This window comes from Larus michahellis, chromosome 3 (assembly GCF_964199755.1).
Source record: "Larus michahellis chromosome 3, bLarMic1.1, whole genome shotgun sequence".
Taxonomy (NCBI): Eukaryota; Metazoa; Chordata; class Aves; order Charadriiformes; family Laridae; genus Larus; species Larus michahellis.
In genome coordinates, this window is record NC_133898.1 from 116,262,771 (window position 1) to 116,279,201 (window position 16,431).

The 16,431-nt window shown below is 42.1% G+C and overlaps 1 protein-coding gene across 5 annotated transcripts in view; it reads left to right on the top strand.

Annotated features, from left to right (window-relative positions):
- The window catches only part of LPIN1 (lipin 1), an 86,908-nt gene extending 77,743 nt beyond the window's left edge, over positions 1-9,165 (top strand). For all 5 annotated transcript variants that reach the window (XM_074581873.1, XM_074581875.1, XM_074581876.1 and 2 more), the window contains 3 exons: positions 1,267-1,381; positions 4,667-4,770; positions 5,591-9,165. In XM_074581873.1, the coding sequence (XP_074437974.1) occupies positions 1,267-1,381; positions 4,667-4,770; positions 5,591-5,750 (379 nt within the window). In that variant the 3' untranslated portion in view covers positions 5,751-9,165. The remainder of the gene's footprint in view (positions 1-1,266; positions 1,382-4,666; positions 4,771-5,590) is intronic.
- The last annotated feature ends 7,266 nt before the right edge of the window (positions 9,166-16,431 follow it).

The window sequence follows — 16,431 nt, forward strand, 5'->3', positions numbered from 1 at the left end:
CTGAAAATATTTTAAGCTGTTAAAAGCTGCTGTGACAGGATATATTTCATTAGAATTTTTAATAGAAGGTTGTTCAGACGTTCTCCTGATTGAGTGACATGCTACAGGCTGTCTTACCAGTCATGTTCTAAATATAAGAGGCTGTGGAAGTATTACAGTGTACTTCTCACACTGATTAAATAATAAATGCAGTGAAAGGGTAGTTACTGTTATCTTATGCTCCTCATATCTAGAAATACATTTAAAGTGATACTGTTTTCGTATCTTGTTTAGACAAAAGAATGGCCATCTTTCAGTGTATACTACTGTAACTGCTGTGATGTGTGGGCAATGACTTCGTTGTTATCTGTAGATTTAATCATTGTGGGTTTGAGGGCTCTGAGATCAGGCGTATGCTGAGACTGAGGAAAGATGGTTTTATTCTTCTTTTGCACCTTCTCAAACTTTGATTTATACATGGAGCTGCTCTTCCAAAGGGCTGTATTACTCCTCTGAAGCTTCTGTACTATTCACATCTTCCTTGACATATGTGTTGGTGCTAGGATATGGGATTCTGAGCTTCTGAAGAGCTTTTGTGTCGTGCTGGCATCTTCCTATGTTATGGGAACTCCAGACTCTGCCACCTGTTCAGTCTCCTTGCCAAGAGAAGCTGTTGTGAAAGGGCTTTTGCCCAGAGATGAGATAGCTCCTCTGTTCATTAATGAATGTGATATTCTGTAAGGAGTAACTGAAGAGAAATAGAAGATTGCTTTATTCCTTAACTTTTGCTAATTAGCAGTGATGGAGGACTCTGACTGTAGCAGTATCTTAACAGGCTGAGGTGCTTCTAGCACATATGGTAATTGCAATCCTTTTAAAAATAATGGAAAAAAAAAAAGGCTATAAACAGTGAAGGCTAATATAATCTATGAATCATGCTGTAGTTCTCAGGAAGCAGTTTACTTGATGACAATTTATGTCTCATGAGGCTTTATTTAGCAGCTACTCCCTATAATCAACCATCCTTGCTCAGTAGCCATCTTTACAACATAGGTTTCAGTAGAAGTTCCCTTCTTTCAGAGGATTTATTTACTGTGCCCATTATGTAAGCTTGGGAATGCTATTTTGTCTTTGTGAGCACTGTGATTTCCAAACCAAGATTTATTGGAGAAGGTTGGAGGCTCTGTAGGAGTATCCAGCTAGGTAAAAATGTTGAATAGAGAAAATAAAATGGTTTGTGCTGTATTTCATACGTACTTATTCAGTCTCCCTTTTTTATCATTTCAGGGAGGTGATAGAAAAGAAGCCAGAAAAATTTAAAGTTCAGTGTTTGACAGACATCAAAAACTTATTTTATCCTAACACAGAACCCTTTTATGCTGCTTTTGGAAACAGGCCTGCTGTAAGTATGAATTTTTTTCTATTGCAGAGAATGCAAAAGGTTGCTGTTATTTCATGGTTCTGTTGCATTAGAACCTACAAGCTTTAAATGGGAATTTAAATTTTATTATGTCCTATACAAAGGAAAATATAAGGGTTCTTCCTCAAAGATGTCGCAATGTAGGATGCAAAGAGAGATGGAAAAGCAGCAAAATAACTATGTTACATCTGTGTAAATTGGCAGTTAAGCTGGTGTGAAAACACTGGTCTCATTTTAATCCACACTGATACAGTGTCAGTGAGATACATGTTGACAGACAGAAAATCTCTCAGATGAATATTGGTGAAATTTATACTTCAAACTCTAAGTACGCTCAAAAGAACTTGTATGCCACTAAAAAGTTCTACTTTGCATGGAAAGTGAGATGCCGTTTGACATGGAGAGGGGAAGACAGATTTCTGTCACCCATTCGAAGGCTGTATAATTGGGCTATAGGCTTTTCTTTCTCCTGTCCTAGCCCAAAAAATACTTTTATGCATCCAGAAAAGGAAATGGTCTCAGGAGCTCGGGCAGAGGCAGGGACCCTGGCATGTGATCATCCCTTCTTTTAAATTTTTAGTATGATCCAAGAGACTTTGTTGACACACAGGCAGCTAGCAGTTTCCTGGCAATTTCTTGATATGATTGCTGTGTTAGCTTGGGGCATGGACTCTTCCCAATGGGCATTTGATATAGCCTTATTGTGTGTATGTGTGTTTGTGAATGTGGGGCTGTGGGGGGTTGGTTTTTTTTTTTATGGGATTTTGGGTTTTATGAGAGGTGGCATATAGAAAGTTTAGTAATACTGACACAATGTTGAGAGACTTCCAAGTCTGAGAATGGGCATTCACCCCGCTTAGTTTACTAGCGTAGGTATCGTAATAGGTGTCTAAGGAAGGACAGGGGCTTTGAAAGCATCCCACTTCCAGAAGCATATATATATATATATGTATAAAACTTACTTCTTTAGATATTTACAGTTTCACTGGGCACCTAAGTTTAGATGCTAACTAAATTGGGCAGACGGGGCCCATATTTGTGCCCAGGAGCCCCACAGAGCATTTGGTTCTTCCTCCAGCTCTGTATTGTCAGGTAATATTTTCTGTAGAAACACATGTAACAAGAAACCTGGTAACACCAGTGTGGTGTTTATGGCTAAAGGACATAACCATATGGCTAGTGTGCAGCTTGGGTGTATCAACCCTGTTTTGGAAGCTAAACTGGCTTAATTATATGCCTGTGTCATGGCCAAGTAATTTGATCTTGAGAGAATGGTCCTTGACCCTTCATATTTCTCAGTATGATTAGCCAGAGAACATTCCAGTTGGTTACTTCTTTGTCTAGTTGGTGGAGAGAAATGGGACGTGTCTGGAGAGAGAGTAAGTAATTCAGGTTCTAGGTGACCATCTTTCTCCACTGACTCCATACAGGCGTAGTCCATGGACCATGGATTCCAGCCCCTAGCTGCTCAGAGCTGAGATATGTTCACTACCAGGAACATTGATAGCTTGACAAAATTATCATTATAAATGTGTACCCTGGCCATTGCCAGTGTGAACATGAACATTCAGAGACTGGGCAGTTGATATGCCTCAGTGTTGGACAGAGGTGCCTGGCAGGATATTTTGGCACCGAAACCATGGATGTTGTAACTGCATTTGAGAGGATTCAGCATGCCTTTCTGGTGGGACTTTGTTTCTACACTTGTCTCATATTTTTGTTGGGGTTGCTGACATTTATGAACAGCAACTCTTCAGCTTCAACTTTTAGCAAATTACATTTCTAGAAGTAGTATGTCAGAGAGGACAGGAGGTCCTCACTGTCTGATTGCTAGACAGTTGTTAGATCATACATAGCTTAGCTTCCATTATCAAGGTCCCTTTAGACATATGGGTCTGAAATAACTTTTTAAACACTTTCTTGGGTTGGTATTATGGATGATGCCTACCTCTGGTTCCATTTTTTTGAACCTCAGGGAAATAGAATAAAGTCATTATTTTCATGCATACTTCAATAAAATTTCAAATAAAGCTGTAAGTTAACGTTTCTAAAGAAATTATTGGTAACTCACTCCTCTAATCGCTGTTGGAGTGCAGTCTTCAGGTGTGAGGTGTGCTGCTGGCTTTGTGAGGATCAGGATCATCGCTTTCTCAAATTTCTGTGCTGCTTGTCTTGTGGGGTTTTTTTATTTTTTTTTTATTTTTTTTTCCACAGGACAATCTCAGTGAAATTTCAGTACTTGTGTGTGTTACAGGTGTAGATAGTGCATGGACTGCCAGGAGGCTGAATTCTTGAAGTGACTGCTCTTCACATTTGTTCAGTTACTTAATGGTTTTTTTTTTTTTTTTTTGGAACAGTCTTTACAACATAGAGATAAAAATAATCTTTATATCTTCATTAACATTCCAGTCTTTCACAACCTCAGCTTTTAAAACCATGATTTATAATAGTAAAATGGAAGCTTGTTTTTGCTCTGATCTTCTGGGAGTTATTTTCGTCTTTGCTTTTGTCAAGCTTTTCTTCAGAACAGATCAAAACTTATGCACTGCTTTCCTTAAGAATTGTATTTCTTAGAAGATGTTCTTAATTTGGAGTTCTAATTGTACTTCCCAGAGTTGCACCTGCATTGTCTGCTGGGGCTCACTGCTGCTATTTTGGCATATATGCCTTGCTTCCCCTTTTTTCCCCCCTTTGCTCTGACATGGAGTCAATATATGGCTATGGCACAAATCTGAACTGGGGAGCTAAGAGATGCTTCCTGGGTTTTAATGTAGACACAGTTGTCATGACTTCCTTCTGTGACCTTGTCCTTGGAAACCAATCACTGTTTCATGTGTCAGTTGTGTTTTAACCTCTGTGCACTGTTGCAAAATACTTGGTACAATGCACCCAGGAAACGAAATATTCTCTAAAGAAAAATGAAAGTGCAAATGCCTTTACACCAAATATCATTAGTTTTTTATTGAATGTTACTTTTGCGTCAAGGGAAGCTACTGAAAAAATGAATGTGATTTTGATTAATAGTTCACACTGAAGTGGCAAACTCCTTACCTAGCTGCAAATTGTCTGTTTCATGAACATTTTGTTAGACTGACCTCGTTTGTAACATAATGGAGAATTTCAAATACACAATAACTAGATAAATTTAGTACCAATACTGTGTACGTTCTTCTGTGTAATATAGTCCAGCAAGAATAAACATTATTGTACAAGGGCAGAATCATGATTTTTCTTTTTTTCTTCTTGTCTTTTTCCTCTTCTGTTTAGGATGTTTATTCATATAAACAGGTGGGGGTTTCTTTAAACAGGATATTTACAGTTAACCCCAAAGGAGAACTTATACAAGAGCATGCAAAGACAAACATCTCATCGTAAGTAATCTCTTATCTCTAACACCTTATAGACTAAATTAATTTGCTGTTCTAATTTATGACTCAAGTTGCCCAAAGATGCATTTGATCTTACTTATGAAAGATTCCTTAGAATATTTCAAACAAAACATAAAAAAAATTAGAATAAAATACAGGCTTTCCACCAGTAAAACTGACGAAAAGAAATAATTTAGTATTTAGTGGAATATATTCCATCTACTTTAATCATGTAAAGGAATTATCAGTGTACAATTTGGCCTGCATAATAATGAGACTAGGTAGCTTCCTGAAGCCATCTGCCTTTTCATGGCCTTCTCAAAATTTCCTTTTCCTGGAGCTTCTATCTAGAAGAGCCAGAAGACAAAATCTGAAGATAGGGCTGATGGCTTCCAGCAGGATGCTTCGGCACTGTAGTATCTAACACTGAATGGAAATGGCATTTAGTCATGTTAAGAGTGCCCTTCGTTGACGGGGAGCTGCATATGTATAAAATAGGAATAATCGATTGAGCAGGGAGCTGCTTGAGCCAAGCTGGACAGAAATGGAGAAGCAAAATATGGGGCTTGAATGTTTTAGCAGGTGATATGGGTGGAAAACTGCATCTATTTCTTGCTGTCGTTTCTTAGAATGAATGGATTTTGTATCTGAACTGTGAATCTTCTCTGGAAGCTAGGCACCAAAATCCAGTTTAGTTTTACTCACTTGAGGAGGGTGACTTGTCAGTGGGAAGAGTAGCCATGCCTGAGTGGTTGGGGACTTAGGAAAAATTCAAAGAAAGAAGATCTGCAATGGTTCACCATTCTTTTTATTTATTTTCCAGCTACGTCAGACTGTGTGAAGTGGTAGATCACATTTTCCCCTTGCTGAAAAGAAGCCATTCTTCAGATTTCCCTTGTTCTGATACCTACAGTCAGTTCACCTACTGGAGAGAACCTCTGCCACCTTTTGAAACTCAGGATGTACATCCAGCCTCATCTTAGCTGCGTCTCCAAACTGTTGGTCTCAGCTCAAAGAATGAGTTAGCTTGTATTGAAAGGATACCACTTGGCTTCTGCTGTTGACAGTTCAGCTGGAATCTGTGATGTTGTGAGCATTGTATTCTTTTGCTGTGAGCAAATTTAAAAATGCTTTTTCATACTTAGTCACGTTTCCAGATGACAAGAAGGAGCCTTACTGGGAATAGGAGTTGTGTTTCTAGCTCTTCACCCAGCTCCTCAAATTGTGCCATAGAGTTTCATCACCTAAGGTCAAATAAAAATGAAGTGATGTTGGAGTTGCAGTTTAACGTGCCATAAGGTCATAAAGTGGTTCTGTATCTTTTCTGCCTCACTGAAGTAATTTTTCATCTCATCAGAACACCCTGCAAGTAAGGGAGCTGAAGGTGCTCACCATGCCTGACATCGTCTGGTGACACTGACAGGGATTGCAACCCATATGTCAAAATTCCTTTCTCTGAAGGAGTGAATGATTCTTCCTCTTTCCCCTTGCTTGACCAACAACTGTTTGTTTAAGAGTTAATTACTGGTCTAGATCCTCAGCTGTTGTAAATCAGTGAGGCTATCAAAGCCAATTGAGCTGTGTTGATTTATTCCAGCCTGTTGTTTTGACAAGGTAACTGCTTTTCTGAGGAAATAACTGATGTGTAATCTAAACAGAAAGCAAGTGAAATAAGGTGGCTAGATTCTGGCAGTATTTCTCAATTTGAGAAGTAGCATGCTTCGAGAATTGCTATTTGCATTAAGGTAAGTGTGCAAGCGGAAGTTACGGGCTACTGTGCGTAGTGCCCATCTTACTGAAGTCAGTGACTTTCAGTAAAGACATCTTGCCCCCAGAATCTGCTGAGTTTCAAGACCATTGCTGAGCCAAGAACACTGAGGATTTTGTCAAAATGGAATAGTTTTTTTTGAAACGTTATTTTGGCTAAAATGTGAACTTTGATGCTAGTGAATGATGCATCTCAGGTTTTTTACTGTATGGGTTTTTTTTCTTTTGTTTTTGTATCATGAAGAATGGATACTTTTAGTGCAATTTACTCTCCTACAAGATAATGAGATCTCCTCTTTCATCTTTTTTTCTTCCTTATTTGTCCAGACACAAGCTGTAGATACTGGTTTTGCTACCTGCTTTTGACAGCCTTAAGACTTAACTGTGCGTGCTAAAAGCAATACTGCAGATCACTTGATAATGTTTTCCAAATGGTCTGCCTTTACACAATGTGGTACTTTACTTAAAATGTAGACATCAAGTGACTACATGCCAAATGATTCTCAAATGTGCTTGTAGCTAGGAAAGAAACTTTTTCCTTTTAAAATATATTTAAAAGTCTAATTGTTCTCTGAAATGGCATCATGGGATTCCACGTATATTGTATTTCAATATAGCTAAAACAGTGGTTCACAAGCTGTGGTCTCTGCCAGCTTGTGATCTGTAAGGCTATGGTACATGTTTTGCAGCTGCTTTGTAGTGTTTTCAGTTAAGAGTTTAATAATAGGAAGGCAGAGTGGTCCAGGAGAAACTTTAAGATGTGATTGTAGTAAGTTAGCACCCAAAGTTTGGGAACACCTGCTCTGTGTCACATTTGTTCTGTTTCACCAAATTCTGGTTTTGCATGTCGAGAGTGATAGCAATGTAGGTAGGATGGCAATTCTGTAGTAGGGTTTTTTTTTTAACTTTTAGTGCTGCAGACTTTATCTGGGATATCAGGGGGCCAATTTTTGATTTCTCTGTGCCTTCAATAGTAATGAATATAAGTGCAATCCTTGATACAGCTGCAGTGTGCAGTGGTGAGTCCTCCCTGTCTTCCTTTTCACGTGAATGTTGCTGCTTCGGGCAAGGTGCGTGCCCAGTTTGGAGCTATGAGGATTAGACAAACGCAAAGAGGAGGAAATGCGTGTTTAACAACCCAGGCTGATTATGGTCTCTTGAAAGTTTAAAGAAAATGCAAATATCTTTAAGTAAAAAGATGGAAGAAATGTGGTATAGGTTTTCTGAAAGACAATCAATGGGGATTGCAGGTTGCCAAACTGAGGTGATTGCATCTCTAAATATTGCCACGCTTTCCTTTAAGTATCTAGTAATACTTGTCATTAATGATTGAATGAATGGGTGAATATACCAACTGCATCCTATTTTAATTTAGTTTTCATAAAGGCTTATTTCGATCTATTTATTATGCAAAATAAAACCAAACCAATCCTTCAGTAAGAGGCTGTCAGTTTTGTGGTTTTTATCCTTAACAGTAAAGATCTGTTTTCCTAAGGTACCACACACAGTAGCTTCCGCCAGAAAAGACGGGCCCTGAGAGTTCTCCGCAAGTAAAGCCTGTGTTGTATTTATTTATAACTTAATAAATAGTTAATCCAGGGTTGTTTGTTGCCATTAGTATTTCAAACCAAATGATAGCGTGAATGATGGTCGTTTGACTTCTGTGAGATTTGTAGGCGTAGTGCAGCACTGGTACAGGTGACCCTGAGGCGCTGCGGAGTCTCCGTCCTGGAGTTTTTAAAGACTTGGTTAAACAGAGTTACGGCTGAATTGATCTAGTGTTGGCAATCATCTGCTCCGAGCATGAAGTTGGACTGGATGACCTCCAGGGGTCCCTTCTGACCAACATTTCTGTGATTCTGTTGAAGTTCAGTGCCTGACTTCTGACATGCTGTGTATCCCTTTGTAGCTGAAAGTTGAAATATAGCTGAACGGTGAAACAAAATGTGTGTTTCTATAACTAATGTTTATCAAATTTGCTCACAAAAAAGACACAAAAATCAAAGTTTTGACCTGCTAGAAACATCGCCATACTTTTTCAGAGACTACAAGACATTTTGATTTGGTACGTGAGCCATTTTATGCCTAATATTTAAACTGCTTTATTAATTCATGTGGAAGAAAAAGGGATGGTTTAACAAACTCCTACTCTTTCTGTGAAAGAAAAAAAATTTCCGCCTTGCTTGCAGTGTAATGCTGGTTTATGCTACAGAAAGAATATTTGGCTAACATAAATATGCAGACACATTAAATCACAGTATATTCTGTTTACACGATACACATAAACTAGAATACGCAGCAGTGAGGAATGACTAACGCTTATTTTCTTGAAGCTGATGACCATAGTGCTCCGGCTGTGTCGTGTGAGGGAAAGAATACCATGCCTGTAGCGTTAGTTACCCCGAAGATAAAATGTTACTGCTGTAATTTGGGGAGGGAGGAGAAAGAGAGTATTGGGTATTTTTTTATTTGTAGATATGGATTATTATTTCAAGGCCTATTTATATACAGTATTTACTCTGTATATGTATGTGCTACTGCAATGATGAAAATCATTTTAACACCTCATTTTGATCTGCTGGATGCAACAGGGGTAGAAATGTATATTGTAATAAAGGCAAATATAAGTTGTGGGGTTTTTTTCTGGCTTTTCTATTTTTCTGCATACTTTGATAGTGGCAGAGTGCTTTTGCGGAACTGTTGAAACTCTGTAAAGTGTTTTGTAGCTCCAGTCTCAATTGCTGGTCTCTTATCAGGGCTATCCGGTGGAACTTCCAGCACTTGCAAAATTTTTTTGCTGTTCAGCTACAGCGTTTGACCCGGAGCCTTTTCAAATGGGAAGAGTTTACTGAGGGAGACGGGGCCAGGATCTGGGCTCTGGCTGTTTTGGGGTGTAGGAACAGCACCTTGGATCCAAGAGCAACCAGGTGGGAACTGGAGTAAATTGAACCAGTTGGAAATCTTACCCCACCCCAGAATTTTTTTGAATTTTCCTTTCCTCTAATTCCTGATGTGACCTAAGGAAAAGCCAGCCATCTGTTTTGAATGGGAGCGCTGTCATTCACAGCAATGAGACTAGATAGCCTTTTCTTTTTTTTTCTTTTTTTTTTTTTTTAACTTTTTCCTCCTCTTTGACATTAGCCATTCTGCTTTGTGAGAAGAAAAATACCCTTTCCTCCTGTCTGTGAGAACACAGCGCTGCCTTCTGCTCCCTCTGCCGCGTTTGCTGAGCAAACTGACTGCAGCCGTAGTGATAGTGCCAGCCTTGTGTTAGTTGGTATGAAAACAAAGATGTTTGGGGTTGATAAGGCTCTGCGGCAGCTCAAGTTCGGTGTTAAAAATACAAGAGCAGCCGTATTTGGGCAGCCTGCAGTCACTGCTGCTTCGGTCTTCTCTATTTTCTGTGTGTCTCTGGCTTGTATAAACATTTACACTGGAACTCTGGAGACAGGCTTTGAAATGAAGGTGCCTTTTTAATTAAAAGTCAGCGAAATAGTGCTTTTGCATCCGCAAACCAAACTTTATAAGGACATATTCATTCCTCCTGGAATATCCCATTAACACTAGAAGTAGAAAAGTCTGAGGCCACGAGCCTTCTGAGGAGCAAAGACCATGAGGTTGGGGTTTTTTTGATGCTATGGGGAAGGTAGGGAATATTCCCAGAATACTACATTATTTTTTTCCTTATAAATAAATTGTGTTAATTCAGTATGGATTGCAGATGCCATCGAGTACCTCAGTATCGCTCATGGCAAGAAGCAGAAAACCGTTTGTGCTAAGCGCTAGTACCTAAAAATATAACTAATAAAACTTTCAGCTCATCTGTGAATGCATAAAAAGGTGAAGCCTGGTGCTCGTTCTTGGTGTGGGCTTTTTTTGGGTTGAGTTTTGGGTTTTGTTTTTTTTTTCCCTTTTCATAAAAGTTTAGCAAAGTACGGTGGTGAAGGGAGTATGGTCACAGTGCCGCAACCTCAGGTAGTCCGAGCTCTTCTGCTTGCAGTAAAATCCAGCCCCTGCTTTTATTCTGTAGCACGTTGGAGATAGGCAGGGAAAGGGCTGGTTGTAAATGAGAGACGAGAGACTGGCACTAAAGAAAAGCCAGCAGTGGTGCAGAGGAACTCCAGCTGCTGGATGCTTTGGGGAAGGAAACCTCATCAAGAGCTTTCCAGCCGTTGGGATGGGAGGGACAATAATAAAGGCGAAATGAGTTTTCTTCTAGGAGGAACTAGAGAAAGGGAACAAAAAAAGAGCGAGTGGCCAAAAGGCAGCTTCTTGTTTCCATCCCTGCGCTGACCTGGGTGGCAGCAGGTCAGGTGCTGAGCTCTGCCTTTTGCCTCCCAGGCAGCCTTGCCTGAAATCCCGTGTGGCTGCACTGCACGGGGGGGTGAGAAGGCCGTTTTGGCTTCATTTGCCAAACAGGAGAGGAAAACATTGACCAAAAGGAGATCTATGCTTAAGGATCCAAGGGATGCTGCTAACAGCAAAACAAAGTTGCAATTCCAGCTAAATTTTAAGCTCAGGTAAGGGCTAGGGCTTCTTTATTTTTTCATGAACTTGGGAAACAAAGCTCTCGCCTGCAGTGTGTACACCTCTCCGGTACCACGCGTCCACCCTTTTAATAAGGCTTGCGTAAGAAAACAGATACAGACGTAATTTATCAACCTATTTAAGCATGTGCTTAAGTCAGCTCCCCCTGCACTGAAATTTAGGCATATTCTTAAGCACTTTGCTGGATTAAGCCAACGAATGCCAAGAAAACCGTGTACTGGGGAGATACGGTTTCCAAGCTGAAGAATTGATCTGGCTTTTCTAATGGCTACCCTTGGACGGGTTTTTAGCCTCCAGCACTTTCAGGTGTTCAGCCTGCTGCCAGCAATCTATTTATTGATACAGGAAATCCATTTTGCCTTGCCTTGCTTTTAATGAGTTTTGCAAGCAAGTGGCCCCTTCCTGTGACTCATTCTGTGTTTTCTGAGCGGGAGATTGTGGTTTTAAGTTTCACGTTGGAAAGTAACCGCTGTGTCTGCTTTCCTTGTCTGCTGGAATCTCAACAAGAGGAATACATTTTGGAACAAAGAAATGGAAATGGAGTAGCATGGTTCACGTTTCTTTGCAAAATTGTATAAACATCCTCCTTTTTCAGGACAGTTAAGAGGACTAGTGCAAAGTGAAAATAGGTCGTGTTTTAAAATAACAGCTTTATCTTAGAACATTGCTGTTAACACGGGCAAAAAAAGACCTTTTCCCTGATGTCTCAATATGCATTGGCCCTTTGATTCATAGCCAATACAGATCCAAAAATTAAACAGCGGAGGCCTTTCTCTGATCTTACTGACACAGGAGTAGCTCCAGTAACATCTGGATGGCTGCTCAGATACGCACAGTGACGACTGCAATCTGAAGTGGGAATGGCAAGTGCTACGGATTTTCATCCAATTCCCGACCCCTCTCATCCTTTTAGGATACTGAAGGCAAAGAGGTAGGAGATGTGGATCTACTTGTTTCTGACTTTTGCCAAAAATACTGTGGCGGAAGGAGAGAATCCTCTGCAAGCTTGGTCCGTTAGCACTGAAAACTCAGATTTACGTTAAAAGCGGCCATAAATATATCAAACCCAATGACCAGGACAGTTTCCATTCCCCATTGCTAGATACAGCTATTTATATTTCAGGCTCGGTGGCTATGTCTGTGCAGATAAATTGCTGCCCAGTAAAGGGCAGGGCCCGTTCTTTGGCCCCCTCCCCAACTGGCACTCTTTGGCCAGTGTCCGGCTGCCTGCCTGCCCAGTCAGGGCAGTCCCTGTCCTCTGCTGTCCCTCAGACCGTGCCCGGGCATTGCTTGGAGGAGCATTGGCTGGCCAAAATCACGCTGGGGACCATACCAGCAGCGTGCAGGATGGGCGGTTGTGTGCCAGAGACCAGGTTTGCATCCCACCGGTTTGCTGACATGTCCGTGCTGTACCTGGGAAGAGCTGGGTCTGCGTCCCAGGTCCAGGCTGTAGCTCCTTTCCCCACCTGTGTCCCATCTGGCTGGATAGTGAGATATTTGGCCCTCCCCTTCCAGAGGCTTTGGGATGAGCTGGGCTCTTCCTATGGGCTTGAGGAGGTGCTTCAGTTCTTCTGTAGTTCAGTCCAATGTCAAGAGGAGGCACCATCTGGTCCTGAACTGCTTCCACCTCTGTCTAGTGCAAGCCTGTGCAATATTAAGGCTGAGATCATCCCTGCAGTTCTCCAAAAAGACCAGAAAAATCTAAAAGCTCTGCTAGCACAGGCTTCTTAGAGAAAAAGTGTGGATGGGGATGTACAGAAAATCATACCCGAAAGCAAATATGGGAGCAACCTGGGAGCCCCAATATTACCATGCTCACTTTCCTGTAGGGATCCAGATGTCATGTAAAAATGCAGTGCCCTGCGCATTTCTAATCCATGCGCTGTGTGAATGGAAATAACAGAAGTGTTGTTGTTTCTCAAAGTATGGTGGAGTTCGGTGGTTTTTTGGGGTGGGTTGGTTGGTTGTTTTGTGTCAGTAACAGACTGTATTGAGATGCGGTGACTTAGGGAGCAGTTCAGCCTTTCACACCACATTGCTTTCTAATGCGGTCTCTGCACAGCCTGAGAGCCCGCACGAGTATTGCACCTCCCTGCAAGGCCCGTTTCTGCTCTCGCTCTTGACTGCTCCTCTGCACCTATCATTGCCATGGAATCACTTCCATTTTCTTTTGACCCAGTAAATTCTGGTAAATCAAGGCTGTGGTTTCACGGGCGGCTGATCTGATCTACCAGTTTGTTACTGCCTGAAGGAAAAAGTCGGTCTCCATGTCTCCTCCTTTGCTCCTCACGATTCTCCACCCCTTGCCGTACTCCCAGGATAGTTTTGTGCCGTGTTACTGCGTTAAATGGGCTCAGAGGGAAGCAGGACCTTATGCTTTTGTCTATGTCCCATGAAACTGCAACCTAAATTTTACCATGTCCATCTCCATTCTACACATGACCTCTTTATTCTTATAGTAATCATCATATAATTGCGAGCACACCTTATAAAGTGACATGCCTGGTGTCTATCAGTGAACTTGAGAGCATGGACATAACCACAGCCAGATGAGACCACGAGCAGTGACATACCACAAGTAAAGAAATTGCAGGATCAAAACCATCTGCCCAAGATGGAAGGACTGACTGGGGAGCAAAAACCTGGTCCCAAGTTGGGAACAGGAGACAGCCTGTGCCCTGACACAGACATCTTGGGTTGGCCGAGGTGAATCTTTCAATGTGCTTTGTGCCTCAGTTCTCCATGCACAAGAAGGTGATGATGGGAGTTCCTCTGTCCCAGGCATGCTCTCAGGACAAGGCATTAATACTTTTGAGAAATGAATATGAAACTGAGGGGTTGTGCAAGAAAGATATTTGAAGCACCACCAGTGACTCAGCTTCTGAACACCTGACAGTGAAGCTTTGTCCTTGCTGTCCCATGAGAAAAGGAAGAATACGGTCTCCATTTAACATCAGGAAACAAAAAGTCTTGGTAGCCTTAGTAACTTCAGCTTCAATTTTCTAGGTCCATTGCCAGGGTCCCAGGTACTGTGTCAGCCTTCAGTCTGTTCAGAACAAGGATTGAGAGGAAGCGGGGAGTGCAGGGCAGACCCCAATTTGTCAAGTAAAAAGCTTCTGGCCTTCAAACTCACAAAGTGTCCCTGCTTTGCTAATGGCTTCTGGTACTGTGGTGGCCTCTAGGATGTCTCATCACGATCCCTGCAGTAAGAGACCTAGGGAGAACCACCTACCAGAAGAACACAGAAAAATGATATTGCAAGTATAAGGCGATTTGGATTTGCCAGAAATGGGCAGAGAGTTAGGGTGGTGTGTAGAAACACCAAATTGGCGTTAGTCATCATAAGAGAGAGTAGTCTATACCAGGGCATCCTGGCTTTCGTGAGCTAAGTCCAAACAGCTAGGAGATCTGCTCCTGGGGTTACCGCATAACGTCTGTTTACTTGCTGGTTATGCCCCAGCTAATTTTGCTAAGTGAGTCTAAATCCTTCAACCGCACATCCAATTTGTAATTTAAGCCTGCAAAATTTTATCTCTGCTTGCTTACACCCACTGTCTCTTGGTTTACACAGACCATTGCTGGTTTCTGTAAGAATTGCCGCATTGATTGATATGTGAAACAGGAAGGTAGGATGTTTTAATGTGGAACGGTATTTAGAGAGATGCAGCATCTGTGTCTAAAGTGAGAGATAGTTACAGGGTTAGACAAGTAGGCCATCAATTACAGGAGACTGAGGTTAGGACCATCTGGCTGTTTGAAACAACACCAGGTGTTAGCAGAAGCAAATTTCCTGTGTTGCAACATAGGAGGAGAGCGGCAGGCAAGAAACAGCCCTCCGGAGTGAATCTCAGCCATGGAGGAGGCCGCTTCTCATTTCCTTTTTTAGTGCTGTCTTCTAGGGGAAAAATAAAAAAAATCACTTGGAGAGCCTGGCACACCTGTGTCTCCTGCTCGCTGCCTCCCGGCACTGCTCGGGGGGGAGATCCCAGCTGGGGATGGGGACCCCCTCCTGCGAGGAGGGCTGAGCAGGACTGGCAGCATGCAGCCAGCTCAGCCAGCTCTTGGGTTTCGGTCCCACCAACAGCCTGACCCTTGCTGATGGACCTGAGCACCAGCACCAGCTCAGGTTCATATACCAGCATCCACAGTCCTCTCGAGGCCCTCCTGGCTGCCCGACCCGTGGTACAAGGTGTCTCCAGCCACATGCATCCCTGCCTCAGTTTCCCTCCCCACCAGCCAAAGGAGAAGCAGCCAAGGGTGGGCTGGCTGCTGGTGGAGAGGGTCAAGAGATGCAGAGAGATGTCCATCACCCACAATCCTCTCAGCAGAGGAGCCTGCACTTACAGCCATTTTCAACCACTCAGGGCTACTGGGCCATATTTTTTAACAGTCACTGGCTCAGTCTGTGCAAAAAATATTGCTGCGTTACCCATACGTGTATTGTTAAATCTGAACAAGCCTCTCACGCAGTTATGCTGCTTCAAATTTCCTCATGTATGCTTGACAATACTTTATTATTATCATTTACATTAAGAAGGGGAATAAACCATAATGCTGAAATCCACCCAACCTAAAAGCTGCACTGATATAAATAAGTCAGGAAACAATCAGATCTCCCACTAACGTTGTTCTTACTGTACTAAACTATAAGTGTAGCTAAGGCTACAGGGCTCTTGCAGCTCTTGCAGGGGCTCCTGCAAGAGGCGATCTCCAAGGCGGTTGTTCCCAGCAAACACCCCAGCTCCGCAGTGTCCTTCCGCAACAAGCAACAAGAGGTTAAAAATTAGGTAAATGCAATCCCAGTAACTGACAGCAGGACCTTAGATCAGTTTTTCCTCGTTTCTATTTCTATCAGTGAGAAACAGCCCTCACGGGGTTATTTTAAACTTTAATTATTATGCTTTAATTATCTGGTGACAGAGGGGGAAAAAGCCTTTGATTTGGTTATAAATGCCGAACTTACATGAATTCCTCTATAAAACACTTCATTTAGGGAACACAGCAAAGGTTGCTAAGTGACAGCGATGCAGTTGTGTATCACGGCACTTCCAAAGCCCCACCGCCAAGAAGAAAATGAAATAGCTGGGGGCACCGGTGTACAGGCAGGGCGGGGAGGCCGAAGGGCTCCGGCTCGTAAGCAAGCCTGTGCCTATGTATTTTTAGCTACCTGTTAAAAGCAGGCTGATTTTCAGAAGCTCTGAGCACTTATGACACCCACTGAATAATGGCGGCAGTGAGGTGTCCAGGTCACTGCTATCCAGGTGCTCCTGTGACAGGGGATAATATGGTGTTAGCTTCTGCTGGATTTTAAAACATCGGCTATTATGCAAATCGGAAGGGCGCCCACCG